Raw genomic sequence first — 19,569 nt, forward strand, 5'->3', positions numbered from 1 at the left:
ACAACGCTGGAAATCGCATTTCCGAGCTTCTAGATTTCAATTGTTTCAGGGGGGGGGGGTGCCCCAGACCCCCTAGGGGAAAGGGGCCTTACGGCCCCTTTAGTGGACACAGCCGCCTATTACACCTTCAGTGGCCGCTTATAACTAATGTCATTGAAACCCCTGCTAATAACAGTCAATCACTCCTGTAGAGGTCCCACTTTTGAAAAAAAAAAATTGTTTGTTTGGACTCTATGTCAGTAAAGATGCTAAAGACCATTTTTAGACGATAAGGAATTCGAAAAAACGTCATAACTGACTTTGCTTGTGTTTAAGATAAGCGGGTAGTTTTAAGTTGTATGGAAAGAAGAAAGAAATGTGCAGTAATTCTGAAAGAATTAGAATGTTTTGTGAAATGTTCGAGTTTTATATAAGCAGCATAATTATATAACGTAATCCCCAAAATTTTAAATTTCAATTTTCGATTTTGTGTGGTTTTCGAGGTGGTTCCAAAAAATCTTCAAAAAATGAAGAAAGCAAATGTGCCGAGGTAAAGACCGTTTTCGTTCATTTCGTATGTTGCTTGACTCGTGTAGAGGGCAATCCATTTTCCATCAAAACAAATTAAGTGGCCGGGTCTTACACAGACATGCCCATAACTGTTTTTACCAAACCAGTGGACATTGTTTCTTGCGCATTCCGACCGGCTACTCAAACTAGGGATAGTGTTTGCTATCCACCGCCCAGGTTCGCGAAAGTAGTGAGAAAATCGATCCCCCATCTGCTACCAGAAGAAGAGGACATGCTAGCAGTCAATGAGGCAGCTGTTTAACACAAAGAAAACTACAAAAATCGGCTTTGTAGTATTAACAAGTATTGCCTTATTGTTTAATGCCGTGAAATTTATCGGCTTAACCAACATACAACAATTAGTTTACAATTGCCAACTATTTAACATGCTTGAGTTTTAAGCTTACTCTGATAACTTCAATGCGCATACTGTTTAATTTTTTTGTTATTGCGAGTTTAATGTTCAGTTAGTTTGTCAGCCTTCAAGGTACCGGACCTAGGGTAGAAAAAAAAATAATAAAAGAATTGTTCTGCTTGAAACTAGTTGCCGTCTGATTTAAAGCGGAACAATTCTCCCACAGGTTCAACGAGATTTGTTTTGATGCACCCTAGTTCTTTTAACCAAAAATTAACGGTAACAGTGGATACGTATTACTTACAACACTTGTAGAGCCGTCCAGTACTTCTTTATGCTGCTATAATTAGAAGCCTTTTTCGCCTGAGTTAGTTCATCCGGCTCGTTTATAATTGCAAGATGTTTGGAGTTATATCCGTGACATGCTGTTTGAGCTTCACTGTAATTTTTCCAGTCTGAAAATGCCTGGTACTCCAAGCTGCCTGACAGACCTGCGTGAAGAATGTAAAGCGACGCTTGGCATTATAACATCCACTCGAACATGGCGCGTATTTAATTTAAATAAGAAAGCCATAAAGTGCTTCTATTTGGACTTATCATCTGAAGAAAGTTTTCGTACTTTAATTTATTGTATGTATATATCTACTCAAGTACTTCTAAAGTGCGTCTATTCTATTTTATTTATTTCTATAGGATAACAGTAATAAAAATTTAAAATAGTGACATTGAATAGTCTTATGGTAAAGAAACGTGAATCACCTTTTGCGGTAAGTAACCTGGAGATGTCCCTCAAAATAGCGAATTATACGGTAGTCCGGAAAAGCATCTAGACAGACTTTTAAACGGATGTTCACGTGTTTTCGTTATTGGGTAACCAGTCATTCATCGTTTCACTGGTCACCAGAAATTAGAAAACTCAACAGTTACTGGCGCTTTATATAAATACGATTTATTTTAAACGAACAATGATTCTTGTCACAAGGTCTGAAAAATTTTATAAACGAAGCTTTCGATTGTATCGCAAAGTATTCATTAGCGATTAAAGTGAGCTCATTTTAATCGCTGATGAAGACTGTGCGATACAGTCGAAAGGTTCGTTTACAAAATTTTTCGGACCTTGTGACAAGAATAATTGTTCGTTTATTTATACACCAAGGTCAAGAATGAGCGTACATAGTCACGATTTATTTTGTTTGAACAAAGCAAACGATGAACGCAATGGAAAACGAAAGAAAAAAGAAAGAGCACAGTGCTGTTGTTGTTCTTTTTACCCAGGCAGTGAGGCCTGGGTTTAAATTTCGGCTCTCTCTCTTTTTTTCCTCGTTCAGTCATCAGATCGCCGTCTGGTCTCTAAAGCGCAAGCGTCACCTGTGCAGGCGTACAGCACATGGAATTTACAGACGTTGTCGTCGTGAAAAGTTAACAGGGATTCCATGATTTCTAGGGCGATGAAATCACATACAAACGAACACACCAGATGCTTGTAATTATATCCTTGACATGCTACATGAGCTTCACTGTAACTTTTTGAGTCTGGAAAGGTCTGGTACTCCACACTGCTTGATAGACCTGCATGACGAATGTTTGACGACGCATGGGCTCGACATTGCAACATCCACTCAACCATGTTACAATTAATGCTATAAAGATTGGCGTGTATTTAATTCAAGTAGAGATGCAATTAAATGACTTTACTTGGACTTATCATGCGAACAAACATTCCGCGATTTACCCTATTGTTTGTGTTATTAATGATAGATATCTACTTGACAGAGGGATCTCAATGAGACCTACCTACTTTGACTAACAATAGACGGATCGAAACTTACATATGTAGAAGAACCAACCAACGACTGTTGACAGACGTTAAGAGTCCTACAGCCAATACCATCAAAGCTAAACAGACCAATAAGTTTCAATGCATGGACTGGAATTAAAACACCACGACTGACAAACGCGGTGCGCTTGACTCTGAAGACAATTTCCGCTCAGGCTGTCGAAACGTCAGTCACCAGCAACAGTTCTTTTCAAAACTTCCCTCGCCCAGAAGATTTCACTATACGAATTGCGTTTTTCATGAACACTTGAATCTGCTGTTTTGCTTTAGCAAAACGCGAACAATAATAATAATAAAATTGATTCCTTTTTTTGCTTTACCATCGGAGACTCGGAGCCACGGGCTGTTAACTTTGGCTGGAGGAAGTAAACACCGCAAAAATTGAAGCGCAAGGGTTACTGTAAGTTTTCTCTGCGTCCATTTTTACGGGTTTATCTCGTCCTAACTGAAGTCACTGCGCCTGGGTTTCAGAGGCTGATTTGTTTATACTTTTCAACCTTTGGTTTAGTGAAAGGCCCATTTTAATCAGTCTACATCAACAAGCTACCAGTTCGCCTGAAATGGACTCACTTATGTTACCCTCTCCAATAAAGTCTACTACTACTACTATTCTAAAAATTTAGTGTTTTCCACTATTTTTTGCAACATAAAGGAATACAAGCGTTATGGTGTGACAACCCAACCAAGTAAATAATCATAGAAATTGCTGCCAGTGAAATATTTTAAAACTGAAGGAAAATGCCCTATGTTTAGGCTTAAAAGGTAAGGAATTAATTATTTTCATACATACCGCATAAAAATACCAAGATAGCACCAACAATCAGCAGGTGGGTGAAAAAAGTCTCCTTCATTATGATTCTGAAACAAAGCAATAAATGTGGAAATAAGGAAGAAAACCAATTTTTGTGCATGAGATGGGTCACACCATGAATCTTTACCTGATGGACGGTGGCCTTTCGGCATGTTTAAAAACGGATACGTTCTTCTTCTAAATGGCAATCATGATACCAAAATTGTCGTACGTGAGAAAACTGCATCAGTTACCAGTGCAAACAATTCCTCTAAAATAGAGCTGAGAGGAAATTATTAAAAATGCGGCTTTAGAGTTTTCAGAGTAGATCCCCTGTTTCATCTTTCACTTTGGCGTAAGTAATTTAATCGTCGCTAAAGATCTATCTAAAACTTACAATGAAGAAGACTGACCACAAAGCCACTTCAGTCTCCACAGTCATACTGAACTTTTACATCTTTTTTTTTCTTTTATATCAAGTAAAATGTATGAGTGAAAAAAAAAAAAAAAGAATGATTTTTATTTCATCGTATTTTTTGTTTGGTTGATGTTAAATGTTTCATTTTCCATCTTGCAATAGGACGGGAAAAATAAGAACTTTTCATCTTTTGTTCAAACTATAAACCTACACGCAATGAAGTGAAATTCTGCCTGTAAACGACCACAGTTTTACTCTTCTTTTGAACGAAATAGCCTACAAATTAGAAAGAGAGTTATCAATACTTCCGTTTTCTGAAATAAAGTGGCAACTCGCAAACAATTCTAGTTTGCCAGGAAATGAAGTTTTCAGTTTATCAGTTTATCTCAAAATTGACAATTTTGAGCAAACAATATTTTTCGGTATATGCAGATGATTCTGTCTGTTAATTACATCTAGTTTATAACTGTCATCAGATTGTCACTCGGTTGTCGCTTTAATTAAACTAGCAAAAAGTCACGTGATATGAGCACAAAGTCGTTATTATCAGGTTGTAATCGATTTTCGCACCGGATCTTTCAGGAACAGCTCGTGGTTTTTGCTAACTGGGCAAAAGCACGAAAGCAGGCACCAAATAAAGCGAGAAAAGGCGTGAAAATCTTTCAGTTAGGATGGCGCCGATGCGTTAGTGAGAAAGCAAAGGCTCGTATTTTGAACAGGAGAAGCTCCTTACGCAGGTCGACGTGAACTAAATTGAAAATTAAACTACATTACACATTAACATACACAAACAGAGTTATCGTTTTTGGTTTGTTTTCACCTGTCCAAAATAATGAGTTTTCGTATGAAAATAAACGCATACTCTCTGATACGTTTTTGCCTATCGCAAGCTCTAAAACGCCCGAAAACGCTGATGCATGGAAAAGACAGTATATGACGCTTTTTTCGGCAGTGGTTTGAAAAGCCTCCGTTTTCACCTTCCCACACTAGAAACGGAGCGGTTTTAAAATGATATTATTTTAGAAGGCCCCAGTTTTGAAAACTATTTTTTATCAGCGTTTTCGTTGGTTTTAGTGTGGACGATAGGCGATAATGGGTCAAAATACACGCGCTTTAGTTTGCTCGGCGCCTTGGAAAGTGCTGCAGGAAGCTGTTGCCAGCCACATCAGCTAATGGTTCTCTCCATAGTTCCACATAACATAACTTTACAATATCTTTCATAATTTATACAATAAATTTATACCGAGTCCAGTTCCACTGTGTAGCGCATATTTACTCGGCATGATAAATCCAGCACTTAGGTATATATTGCTTGTTTGAATTAAAAAAAAAAATCGGAAAAGCCGATCTTTATGACATCTTTAAAAAGGTCCGTTTCGGACATCAATTTGGATAAAAATCTCTCTATAAGCTCTGCTGATTTATTAACAACTGTGATTCGAGAAAACATTCTCACGAAGTGTCAAATGTGATTAACGATCTAATGGCGGGTTTGGCGATGACTCAACTCAAATTATAGCAAACTTATAAAAACCAAGAAAATGAAATGGAAAGGTCTGAACAAAACTATTAAAATAACCATTTAAGGCTGCTCATTTCCATGGGAATACGTGATTTTTCATCAACGGCTGCTTCAACAAAGAGTGAGGATGTATGACGAAAAAGCGACGTTCTGTGATCAGTGCTAGGACTCAGAAGGAGAAAACAAAATGTTGAATTTTGACTTACTTGCTCGAATATTTTGAGAGAATTTTGATTTCAGTTTTGTAGCTTTTCCGTGAGGTGCCCACAACTTTAATACAGATATTTCTACCTTAGGCTTAGTACATTAGGCTGATAACCTCCATCACTCATGTATAGAGATACACTCAGTACCACTTTTGAAAAAAATCTGTTTGTTTGGAGGCTATGTCAGCAAAACGCCAAAGACTTTCTTTTTAGAGGGTAAGGAAAAAAAACGTCAATACTTTGCTTGTGTTTTTGATGAACAAATAATTTTTAGTTGTACGGAAAGAGGAAAAAAATATGCAGTAATTCTGTAAGAATTAGAATGTTTAATTAAATGTGCGAGTTTTATGTAAGCATAATGTAACCCCCATAGTTTGGAGTTTCAATTTTTGATTTTGTGTGGTTTTCGAAGTGCCTGCAAAATGAATTCCTGGAAAAATATAGAAAGCAAATGTGCCGAAATATAGGCCCTGTTCCTTCATTGCATATATTGCTTGACTTTTGTAGAGAAAATGAAGACAATCCATTTTCCACGAAACTTTGAGTGGTCGGTGCTCAAACGAACACGCTGTTAATCCCACTTTTTGCTTTACCCTCGAAGATCCAGGGCTAGAGAACCCTGCAAATATTGAAGCGACGAAAGTTACTGTAAAGTTTTGTCGCTTCAATTTTTGCGGCGTTTACTTTCCCCCAACCCAACTAGCTGTCCCTGGGTCTCAGAGGATAATTTTTTTGCTTATTCTTTTCAACATTTGGTTCAGTGAAAGGCGCATATTAATTGAGATTAGCCAGCCACCAGCTCGCCTAAAATGGACTCATTTATTGTGTGTTCCTACATGAAGGAAAAGAAGAGTAATGGCTTGAGAATCACTTATAGATATTGTTGCGAGTGAAATGTTTTAAAAGTAAAGGAAAATGTTCTATGTCAAGGCGTAAAAAGGTAAGGAATTAATTATTTCCATACAAACCGTGTGAAAATTCCAAGATAGCACCAATAATAAACAGGAGGTCGATGATTAAAGTCTCCTTCACTGTGATTCTGAAACAAAGCAATAAATGTGGATATATAACAAAAAAACATTTCCAGCTTAACATTATACTTGAGATGGGTCATGTCATGAATCCGTTCAAATCTGTACCTGACAGACGCTTGCATTTGGTTATGCTTAAAAACGAATACGTTTTTCTTGTAAATGGCAATACCAGAATTGTTATATGTCAGAAAACTGCATCAGTTGACGACGAATTAATAGGATTCGCAATTTAGCCAATGCAAACAACTTGTCTAAAATAGAGCTGAGAGGAAATTATTAAAATACGGCTTGACAGCTCTCAGAGTAGATCCCCTGTTATATCTTGTCACCTTGGCTTAATTCAATCCTCAATAAATTCTAAATATCAATCAAAAAAATTACAAAAACGGAAGACTGTCTTAAAAACTTTCGAGTAATTTCCGGATCCACATTCATTCGGTACTTTTCTTCCGATCGACATAATGTAAAATGTATAAGAGTGAAAAAACAAACATCAAGCCAAGGTATGATGTTATATATGTGGATAAATTGACCTATTGTAGTCAAGGCACATTTGTTGATCCGTTGGTGGTCTGTCATATGACATAACAGCCATCCATGTTAAGGAGTGTTATCCGTCCGGTAGTGTAAAAGACTGGTCGCATTTATGCTATGTATTTTCGCTTAACAGCCGTGGGGCGCCTTTTTCGCCCCACCTTTGCTGAAAATGAGAATTTAATTACCACGTACATTGTTAACAATTAACTTTTATTTGAGTTTCAATTAAAACCGCCACAGTATAAGTGGCTAAGAAATGCCAATTCACGAGTTGATCATTTTGTTGTACATCATATGATCTTCAGCAAACTAGTTCGACCCCACAGAGAGCTCCCGAATTCAGTTCAGTACAATGGTGGGCATAAAAAGTTTTATTTTGTTTCGCATTCTATTTTTTGTTTGGTTGATGTTAGAAGTTTCGTTTCCCATCTTGTAATAGGACGGCAAAATAAGGACTTTTGAACTTTTGTTCAAGCAATAAACCTGTCATGACTTAATGAGGAGAAATTCTGTTCGAAAAGACGAAACGGCTTACAAATTGGAAGGCGAGTTATGTTGTCAGTGTTACTAAAATGAAACAATAAATATCTTTCATGAAGAGTTTCCAGCTGTCTTGCATAATTTCCTCATAGCTATTTACATAATATGCTAGCAATATACTTTCGTTTACTGAAGTAAATTGTCAGCTCACAAGCAATTCCAGTTTGTCACGAAATTATTTTGGTTGTCAGTTTGCCAAAAAATCGACAATTTATTTTTAAATAGATCTTTTTGATACCTTTTATTTAAAAAAAAAGACAGAAAAATTGATTATAAACGAAGTTATGAAGGAAAAACGATTCTGTCTGTTAATTACACCTACCAATGGGCTCATGATCTAGATGATCCAAACTTCAATTCATTTCTAAATACTTTATGCGAGTGAGGAAAGAGTCTTTAAAAGCTGATTGAAAATGCTTGGTATTTATCGAAACACCTTTTAAAAGTATTATCCAAGCGAAATTATTTTGTGCTAATGGCAGGGTTGGGAAATGGTAGAAAATAGTGTGGCAATAACTTCGTCGGAGGCTTTTTCTTAAATAAATTAACATATTAAACTCTTGTATAAATTCAATGAAACACATTAAATTAAAATGAAGCTCAGTGTTCATTTCAGTTTTTTTTTTTTATTGAAAAGGGGATATGAACGCTCTACTTTAAGCTTGATGGGCACGTATTATGGTCTCTAAGGAAAATTCAGAAGGTGTTAAGGTAAGAGAGAAGAATACAGGACATATTTTTGTTGAAGAGCGCGGAGATGTAGAGCTGTATTTGTTTGCAGTCACGTGTTATTTCCTTTCGACTCCTTGGTGTTTGTGCGCACTGCTTCGGATCCCATATTTCAACATGACGTGCAGTGCATGCGTACTTTAACACTAAAAGTATGCCCTGAACAGTGGGCTGTGGCTTGGGAACATTTTTTTTTTCATTAGATGCGGCAGAGATTTTTTCCTATCCGTTCATCCCTGTCAAGCAATTTTCAATAAGATTACACTCACCAAACGACAGATAGACGGCTAAAGGACGTTCCTATTTATCTAGAAAACCTCTATGCACGAAATCCAATATACAATCCTAAATAAATATAGAAAACAAATATGTCGTGTTTTCAAATACTCGTCGTGTTTAATGACAGCAATGGTACGTTACATGGCTTTGGTTTGTTCAAGTTTGGTAAGCAGGCTATAAAAACGGAGTATTATAATAAAACACTAATTTAATAGTTAGCTTCTTTATTCCGGATTAAGGAAATATTAGCTTAGCTCATCATTTAAATTTTCTGAAGTTAACTTGCGAATAAGGATCGGTCTGTTCAAAGTGATGAAGCTTATGAACCTTTCAACAGTTTTAGCGTCCAAAAATCATCTTAATTTGAATTGACGAATTCGTTAAATACAAATTTTCCAACCCCAGTGTAAATAAATAATCGGTTTGCTTTGGCTTTACAATGACAATTAAATTTCGTAGAGGACGACAAGATAAATGTCAGCAATTGCTTCTTAACAGTAGACAACTGTATTTGAAACAAATACTTAGAAACATCCTAACTGTCGGCCTCGTGAAACTGGCTCCAGCATGAAAGCCAGTAAAAAACTTTTTCTCGTAATTTAAATTGTGAGATACCTACTAGTCACTATGTACATAGCTTGTGTTCTGCATCGTATGCGATTACAATCGAACACACCACTATAAGCAATGGGAAGCCTACAAGAGAAATCAAACTGACATACTCATATGGGAAAGAAAAGAAAAGAAAAGCCAGGAAATGATTTTCTTATGGTTATCATGGTTATCAGTATTGCTAGTGGGCGCGTGCGCACCACGACGACGGCGGAGTCGCGCAAGATAGCAGCCATACCCCAGCTAATTGGTTGACAGAGACATACAGCCTTGGTTTATAGCGTACTTCTTTGTTATTGGGCATCCCTGTTATGGTAAATTGACATCTGTCAAAACTAGGTATGCAATGACTAGTATCACGTGACCATATTGGGGGGCTCAAGTTTATCGTTGCTGACAAAGTACTGGTTTTCAATTTGATCACGAGCTCATGTCATGTTAACTTGCTGTAATCAGGGCCGGGTTGTTAGGAAGCCGGTTAACACTAGCCCAGGATTAAAAGTTAACCAAAGCAAAAGTATGTCTTATATGTAAATGTTTTTCACTGCTTTTGCTTTGTGTATTTTGAGATTATTCAAACTCAAAACAGAGGGCGAAACAATATACAGAAAACTTACAAAATTACAATAATCAAATCAAAATTCTCGCTCATCCTGGGTTAGCTTATCGGGCTTTGCACAACTCGGCCCAGGAGCTCCGCTTTTAGGCTCGGCTAAATCTAGATATTAGTTGAATGATGCAACTATTGCTGTTGCAGTCCCTAACTGTATAAAATCTTTTGACATCCTTATTGCTACCGACTACCCTGCTGTCTAATCTGTATCGTTTATACGGAAGATGGTTTTGATGTAGCCTGCAGTGCAGGCGTCTTATTGGGGCGAGTTAGCATTACAACCTTGCGACCGCCTTTTTAGACCGCCATGCTAGACCGCCATGTTAGACGGTGGGGGTTGGGGGAGGGGAAAAATGAGAAGACGCCTGCCCGAAAAGCCCGTTAAAATGCGAAACACCTCCTGATTAGTTGCGCTTCACTGCATTTCCGGAAATGAGCGGGTAACCAATCAAAATGAGGTTTTCTCGACACCGGAAGTCTCACATGGGTACACACCACGATAAGTTTGTGCCAAGCCGCAGGATGTCTTGCATTCTCACACAGGTACGTGTTACGCTAGCAACTTCAGACGTACAGAGTATTTTAGAAATACCGGCAACTGATGAGATCCACATGGAGGATCGAAACCATAGTCTTGCCTGAACTAAGCCGAACAATGGCATATAAAACACGCAAAACAGTGAACAGGACTTGCGCGTAAACAGCTACATTTGAATCATGTGGTGCCAGAACAACCAAAGGAGGAATAAACCTACACATCGAGCAAGAGAAACATAAGCTCTATCAGATAGCTGCAAGAAACATAAGAATGTCTCTAGACAAACGTATAGCTTTCTCAAAGTAAAGCTACGGCGTCTCCGAAGGAAATCGTACGAGAACAAATATGATATCCGTGATAAGGATCTACCTACTGTGCTTGCAAACAGTTCTAATCACAGCTGGGCCCGGCGTCACAATATAGAATGCAAGTGAGCAACATGTTCACGGTAAATTTCATATTTTGTCCCTCAAAAACAAATTCATGGAGACTTAAAAGCATATCTGGCAATAGAAATCAGCCTAAACAATGCATAAACACAAGGCAAATTACAGAGGTGTCAAACTCAACGAGTCGACATGCAGATAACAGCGCAAACCATGCAGACCTATGACCTATGAAAATTTGCCATAGCACGATCTAACGGCTCAACTCCGCTTAAAATTCCTCCTTATTACACACCATGAAGCGCCCTTCCTGAACACGAGTGAAGCGCCAAGAAAGGTCGAGTGACCAAACGGAGAACGGCAAATGTACAAATGTCACGAACCGTAAAAGTCGTGTAGGCTAGTCAACCCCATTTTACGTAAATATTAAGCTTTTCCCAAAGCCAGAGGGTAGCACTGCCAACAGATCTTTTCCGGATACCAGTGTGGAAATTGCGTCTTTTTGCTCCGTTCGTAATTCGCGAGACATTCCAAGTTCACATAAACGCTTGAGAGATTTCTCGAGAGCGGAATCGAAACTAACAACATCACTTTCGACAGAGTTCGCCATGTTTCTTACTCCCACGAGCGCAACGAAATTTAGGCCTCACGGAATGGTATGCCGTACATCAGCAGGAAAAAATTTATGACATGCGCAGTCGAACGGTTTCTCGGAAACACTTGTTCCAGTCAAATTATTGTAATAATAATAATAATAATAATAATAATAATAATAATAATAATAATAATAAAATATTTATATAGCGCCAATATCCTAAAAGTTCAAAAGCGCTTTACAGTTAGAAATATTAAAAACACTTAAGACTAATAAAGTAAAAATAAAAAAATGTCGCTAAAGAGTTATAAAAATGCTTTTTTAAAAAGGAACGTTTTTAGTTTATGTTTAAAAAGGGACACTGAGGAGCTGTTCTTGATGTCAGACGGAGGAGTGTTCCAGAGTGTAGGAGCTGCTACAGAGAAAGATCTTGCGCCATATGTTTTCAAATTGAAGTGCGGAATGGAAAGAAGTTCTTTAGAAGATGAACGTAGCTGACGAGACGGAGTGTAAGGAGTGAGAAGATCACGAACGTATGAAGGTGCCAGATCGTTTAGGGCCTTGTACGTGATGAGTAGAATTTTAAAGATGATACGATAGTTAACAGGAAGCCAGTGGAGATTAAACGAAATAGGTGTGATGTGTTCGTGTAAACTTCTTGGCTGAATATCGTCTTCCAACGCGAAGTTTTTGGCCCATAGACGTGAAAAGAAGGAAGAATGGGGCACAGCTGATAGTTCTACCGTTTTAATTTTTTCTCTTTCGTCGCGTAAGTGGCAGAAATACGTATTTTTTTACTTTTTTGCCGTCCTCGGCGGGCGGAGGCGGTGATATCGAAAAACCGAAACGGTGAAATTCGAGATTTGCCTTCTAGTTTCCTGGATAATGAAGGTCTAGAGGCCTAGACTGATTGCTCTCGAAGTTATTTCAACTTTTTCCCTGCGCGCCCGAGATATTGTAGTGGAATAAATATCGAATGCACTAAGCGCACGGAGACAGCTTGGGAGATGTTAAATTCGAAGCTACGAGAGGTGAGTTCACGCTCCATTCTTTCAGGTAAATGCAAATAGTTACCCCCTGCTAGTATTGATTAGTAAGCCACAACAACTGATTGGTATTGCAGTAATGATTTTTTCCCAACATAATACGCACTTTCATTTTCAATGATCTGAATAAAGGTGGTCTTGTTTAGACATCTCGCTGTTGATAATATTTTCATGATATTTTGGGAGGGAATAAAATTATTCAGTCTGTTGTGCGTTTTATCAGTTACATCAGGTTTTAATAAACACTGCTCTGCTTTACATTCCACTATATTAAGTTACTTTCGATTCCTTTCAACCTTGTTTTTTCTCTCATGCAACATGGTACCTCATGTACATTAGTACACTGCTTTATGTTATTTTATCTTATACAACACTCTTGTGTAATTTGAAGCAAACTTTTCGTTAAAAATTAGCAATACTGACATTTTTACTGTGAAAATTATGCGGCTTACTTATCATGCTGGTTTTAAACACCTGTCCCATATGAATGATAATGAAAAACAATTATGTATGTTCAAATTCATTGTAAACTGCTGACTGTACAACTTTACAGCAGTCATGCATTATAATCACTCAGAAGTATTTTTATATTTACATTCACTGTAAACTGCTGACTGTACAACTCTACAGTGATCATGTATTACATTATAATCACTCGGAAGTATTTTGATATTTATGATCACTATTATTTACACTGCAACAATTTGTATTTTACAAATGGCTAAGACTCCTCACAAACTAATTACTTTATCTGAATCTCAAATAGAACATAATTGAAGCACATTTATTTAGTATGAAATTGTTACAATTGAAAATAATCTTTTTACGAAAATACATTTTTAGAAAGAGCCACACCATATTTGACTTTCTTTCTTCTTGCACAGGTAACTGGGTGGTATGCATGTCCAAAGTGGATGGAAGATCAATGTTCAAAGACTGCACAATGTTTGGCAGGTTTTGTATGAAGAACTGGCATTCTCTTGGTAAGTCATGTATTGAAAGTTCCTGTCCATAACCCCATACCTCAATAGCTGCAAGTTGCATAAGAGATGGAACCTTTCCAGCTGTTCTGAATTCTGTAATGACAGTTGGCCGGAATGACCTCTGGTTTTCCAATTGTGATGTGCCTTTGGTGGAAGCTTTCCACTGCAGTCCACTGCTATCCACCTCCCAGGTTTGCGAAAGTAGTGAGCAAAATCGATCCCCCATTTGCTACCAGAAGAAGAGGACATGTTAGCAGTCAATGAGGCACCTGTTTAACACAAAGAAAACTACAAAATCGGCTTTGTAGTATTAACAAGTATTGCCTTATTGTTTAATGCCGTGAAATTCATGGGCTTAACCAACACAAAACAATTAGTTTACAATTGCCAACTATTTAACATGCTTGAGTTATAAGCTTACTCTGATAACTTTAACGCAGATACTGTTTAGTTTTGTTGTTATTGCGAGTTTAATGTTCAGTTAGTTTGTCAGCCTTCAAGGTACCGGGCCTAGGGTAAAAAAAAAAAAAAAAATTGCACTGCTTGTAATTAGTTGCCGTCTGATTTAAAGCGGAACACTTCTCCCATAGGTTCAACGAGATTTGTTTTGATGCACCTTGGTTCTTTTAACCAAAAATTAACGGCAACAGTGGATACGTATTACTTACAACACTTGTAGAGCCGTCCAGTACTTCGTTATCCTGCTATAATTAAAAGCCATTTTCGCCTGAGTTAGTTCATCCGGCTCGTTTATAATTGCAAGATGTTTGGAGTTATATCCTTGACATGCTGTTTCAGCTTCACTGTAATTTTTCCAGTCTGAAAATGCCTGGTACTCCACGCTCCCTGACAGACCTGCGTGAAGAATGTAAAGCGACGCTTGCCATCATAACAACCACTCGACCATGGCGCGTATTTAATTTAAGTAAGAAAGCCATAAAGTGCTTCTATTTGGACTTATCATCTGAAGAAAGTTTTCGCACTTTAATTTATTGTATGTATATATCTACTCAAGTGCTTCTAAAGTGCGTCTATTGTATTTTATTTATTTCTATAGGATAACAGTAATAAAATTTAAAATAGTGACATTGAATAGTCTTATGGCAAAGAAACGTGAATCACCTTTTGCGGTAAGTAACCTGGAGATGTCCCTCAAAATAGCGAATTATACGACAGTCCGGAAAAGCATCTAGACAGACTTTTAAACGGATGTTCACGTATTTCCGCTATTTTATTGGGTAACCAGTCATTCATCGTTTCACTGGTCACCAGAAATTAGAAAACTCAACAGTTACTGGCGCTTTGTATAAATACGATTTATTTTTAGTTCGTATAGTGTGATCGTCCCGGTGAGTGTAGTTCTGAAAAGAACTGTTGTTGGTGTCTGACGTTTCGACAACCTGAGCGGAAGTCATCTTCACAGTCAAGTGAATAGTGTTTGTCAGTCGATGACGTTATAAGTCTGGTCCGTTGAACGTGATTGGTCAGTATAGCCATGATGGTATTGGCTGAAAGACTCGTGTAAAGTTTGTCATCAGTCATTGGTGGGTTTCGAACCGTCTATTGTTAGTCAAATAGGTCGGTTTTTGGTCCGTGTATTGTTAAGTCGGTCTGTTAGAAGTCCGTTTGTCGGTTTCGTTTCCGTCATGGATAAGTCGTTTGTAAGGCGCTGGTAGTTGTTGACATCCGTTGAGAGGCGTTTGTTCTAAGTTAGTGTACCAGCTTTCCAGACTCAGTCGTTGAAAATAGTTTGTGCTGTTGGTTAAGCACTGAGCAGAGTCCCAGTCAATGTTGTGGTTTGTCAGTTGATGATGTACAGCAATGTGATTGTTGGCATCACCATTTCTCGTGGCTCGTTTGTGTTCAGTCAGTCTCGTGTTAAGGTTTCTGCCAGTCTCACCAATGTAGGAAGCCTGGCAGTCGGAGCATTTCATCTTGTAAACTGCTCCCTGTCCGTTGTTAGGTTCGTCTCTGTCTTTCACGTTGGTCAGTAAGTGTCGTAACGTAGTTGTAGGTTTGTGGGCTACACGGATGTTGTAGGGCTGCAGGATCCGTGAGATGGTCTCAGAAGTGCCCTTAATGTAAGGTATGGTCAATGTAGTAACAGGTGTTGGGTTCCTGTTCGTAGCGTCAGCTTCAGTAGGTCGGTAAATGTTTCGTCTAATGAAGTCAGCGTTGTAGTTGTTTTTGTGAAAAACACGTTTAAGGTATCTGTTTTCGTCACGTAAGCTGTCCGGTGTGTCACAAACTAGTTGCGCTCGTCTCGTCAAAGTCTTTATAGTCGTGGCTTTGTGTGAAGTCGGGTTGTAGGATGATTCGTCAAGTAATCTGTCGGTATGCGTCGATTTTCTGTACACTGTCGTTCTTAATTCGTTGTTGTCGCGGCTTACCAAACAGTCTAGAAAAGTAAGTTTTCCATTTTCTTCGATTTCTTTAGTAAACCGGATGTCGGCATTCTGTTCGTTTAGGTGGTCGTGACACAAGACGAACAACAAGCACTGAAACGATTGAAAAACGACAACAACATTGTCATACTACCAACCGACAAAGGACGTGTCATTGTTATTATGGACAAGACTGTTGTTATGGACGTGTCATTGTTGTTATGGACAAGACTGTTGTTATGGACGTGTCACTGTTGTTATGGACAAGACTGACTACTTACTTACTATGCTACGATTTATTTTGTTTGAACAAAGCAAACGATGAACGCAATGGAAAACGAAAGAAAAAAGAAAGAGCACGGTGCTGTTGTTGTTTCTTTTTACCCAGGCAGTGAGGCCTGGTTTAAATTTCGGCTCTCTCTCTTTTTTCCTTGTTCAGTCAGTCTTCACTATAACTTTTTGAGTCTGAAAAGGTTTGGTACTCCACACTGCTTGATAGACCTGCATGACGAATGTTTGACGATGCATGCGCTCGACATTACAACATCTACTCAACCATGTTACAATTAATGCTATAAAGATTGGCGTGTATTTAATTCAAGTAGAGATGCAATTAAATGACTTTAATAGGACTTAATATACGAACAAACATTTCCGCGATTTACCCTATTGTTTGCGTTATTAATGATAGATATCTACCTGACAGAGGGATCTCAATGAGACCTACCTACTTTGACTAACAATAGACGGATCGAAACTTACGTATGTAGAAGAACTAACCAACGACTGTTGACAGACGTTAAGAGTCCTACAGCCAATACCATCAAAGCTAAACAGACCAATAAGTTTCAATGCATGGACTGGAATTAAAACACCACGACTGACAAACGCGGTGCGCTTGACTCTGAAGACAATTTCCGCTCAGGCTGTCGAAACGTCAGTCACCAGCAACAGTTCTTTTCAAAACTTCCCTCGTCCAGAAGATTTCACTATACGAATTGCGTTTTTCATGAACACTTGAATCTGCTGTTTTGCTTTAGCAAAACGCGAACAATAATAATAAAAAAATTCATTCCTTTTATTGCTTTACCATCGGAGACTCGGAGCCACGGGCTGTTAATTGGGGCTGGAGGAAGTAAACACCGCAAAAATTGAAGCGCAAGGGTTACTGTAAGTTTTCTCTGCGTCCATTTTTACGGGTTTATCTCGTCCTAACTGAAGTCACTGCGCCTGGGTTTCAGAGGCTGATTTGTTTATACTTTTCAACCTTTGGTTTAGTGAAAGGCCCATTTTAATCAGTCTACATCAACAAGCTACTAGTTCGCCTGAAATGGACTCACTTATGTTACCCTCTCCGATGAAGTCTACTATTACTACTACTACTACTATTCTAAAAATTTAGTGTTTTCCACTATTTTTTGCAACATAAAGGAATACAAGCGTAAAAAAACCCAACCAAGTAAATAATCATAACTATAGAGATTTTTGCCAGTGAAATATTTTAAAACTGAAGGAAAATGCGATTTGTTTGTCATACACACCGTATAAAAATACCAAGATAGCTCCAACAATCAGCAGGTGGGTGAAAAAAGTCTCCTTCATGATTCTGAAACAAAGCAATAAATGTGGAAACAAGAAAGAAAGACAATTTTTATGCATGAGATGGGTGACGCCATGAATCTTTACCTGATGGACGCCTGCCTTTAGGCATGTTTAAAAACGGATACGTTCTTCTTCTAAATGGCAATCATGATACCAAAATTGTCGTACGTGGGAAAACTGCATCAGTTACCAGTGCAAACAATTCCTCTAAAATAGAGCTGAGAGGAAATTATTAAAAATGCGGCCTTAGAGTTTTCAGAGTAGATCCCCTGTTTCATCTTTCACTTTGGCGTAAGTAATTTAATCGTCGCTAAAGATCTATCTAAAACTTACAATGAAGAAGACTGACCACAAAGCCACTTCAGTCTCCACAGTCATACTGAACTTTTACATCTTTTTTTTTCTTTTATATCAAGTAAAATGTATGAGTGAAAAAAAACAAAAGAATCATTTTTATTTCATCGTATTTTTTGTTTGGTTGATGTTAAATGTTTCATTTTCCATCTTGCAATAGGACGGGAAAAATAAGAACTTTTCATCTTTTGTTCAAACTATAAACCTGCACGTAATGAAGTGAAATTCTGCCTGAAAGCGACCACAGTTTTACACTTCTTTTGAACGAAATAACCTACAAATTAGAAGGAGAGTTATCAATACTTTCGTTTTCTGAAATAAAGTGGTAACTCGCAAGCAATTCTAGTTTGCCAGGAAATGAAGTTTTCAGTTTTTCAGTTTATCTCAAAACTGACAAGTTTGAACAAACAATATTTTTCGGTATATGCAGATGATTCTGTCTATTAATTACATCTAGTTTATAACTGTCATCAGATTGTCACTCGGTTGTCGCTTTAATTAAACTAGCAAAAAGTCACGTGATATGAGCACAAAGTCGTTATTACAGGTTGTAATCGATTTTCGCACTAGATCTTTCGGGAGCAGCTCGTGGTTTTTGCTAACTGGGCAAAAGGACGGAAGCAGACACCAAGTATAGCGGGAAAACGCGTGAAAATCTTTCAGTTACGATAGTGCCGATGCGTTAGTGACAAAGCAAAGGCTCGTATTTTGAACAGGAGAAGCTGCTTACGCAGGTCGATGTAAACGAAATTGAAAATTAAACTACACTACATATTAACATACACACACACAGCGTTAGCGTTTAGCGTTATCGTTTGTGGTTTGTGTTCACCTGTCCAAAATAATGGGGTTTTTTTGCCTATCGCAAGCTCTAAAACGCCCGAAAACGCTGATGCATGGAAGAGACAGTATATGACGCTTTTTTCGGCGCCGTTTTGAAAAGCCTGCGTTTTCACCTTCTCACACTAGAAACGGAGCGGTTTTAAAATGACACTATTTGAAAAGGCCCTAGTTTTGAAACTTTTTTTTTTTTTTATCAACGTTTTCGTTGGTTTTAGTGTGGACGATAGGCGAAAATGCATCAAAATACACGCGCTTTAGTGTGCTCGGGGCCTTGGAAAGTGCTGTATGAAGCTGTTGCCAGCCATATCAGCTAATGGTTCTCTCCATAGTTCCACATAACATAACTTTACAATATCTTTCATAATTTATACAATAAATTTATGCCGAGTCCAGTTCCACTGTGCAGCGCATATTTACTCGGCATAATAAAACCAGCACTTGGGTATGTATTGTTTGTTTGAATTAAAAAAAAAAAATCGTAAAAGCCGATCTTTACGACATCATTAAAAAGGTCCATTCCGGATATCAATTTGGCTAAAAATCTCTCTATAAGCTCTCCTGATTTATTAACAACTGTAATTCGCGAAAACATTCTCACGAAGTGTCAAATGTGATTAACGAATAGTAGCGAGTTTGGCGATGACTCAACTCAAATTATAGCAATTTTATAAAAACCAAGCTAATAAAATGGAAAGGTTTGAAAAAAGCTGTTAAAATAACCATTTAAGGCTGGTCATTTCCATGAGAATACGTGATTTTTAATCAACGGCTGCTTCAACAAAGAATGAGGATGTGTGACGGAAAGGCGACGTTCTGT

At 37.9% G+C, this 19,569-nt stretch overlaps 1 protein-coding gene across 2 annotated transcripts in view; it reads right to left on the reverse strand.

The window, feature by feature from the left end:
* The window catches only part of LOC145495106 (adhesion G protein-coupled receptor L2-like), a 33,846-nt gene extending 16,197 nt beyond the window's left edge, over positions 1–17,649 (reverse strand). The window contains exons 1-4 of one of the 2 annotated variants that reach the window (XM_081474677.1): positions 17,640–17,649; positions 3,532–3,599; positions 2,273–2,473; positions 1,209–1,395 (exon numbers count right to left, since the gene is read on the reverse strand). In XM_081474677.1, coding sequence (XP_081330803.1) covers positions 1,209–1,395; positions 2,273–2,473; positions 3,532–3,592 — 449 coding nt within the window. In that variant the 5' untranslated portion in view covers positions 3,593–3,599; positions 17,640–17,649. Of the gene's footprint in view, positions 1–1,208; positions 1,396–2,272; positions 2,474–3,531; positions 3,600–6,645; positions 6,784–17,639 lie in introns of those variants that run through there. The other variant, XM_081474678.1, reaches the window with a different exon arrangement.
* Between the last annotated feature and the right edge of the window lie 1,920 nt (positions 17,650–19,569).

Source organism: Orbicella franksi, chromosome 8 (genome assembly GCF_964199315.1).
Source record: "Orbicella franksi chromosome 8, jaOrbFran1.1, whole genome shotgun sequence".
NCBI classification, from domain to species: domain Eukaryota; kingdom Metazoa; phylum Cnidaria; class Anthozoa; order Scleractinia; family Merulinidae; genus Orbicella; species Orbicella franksi.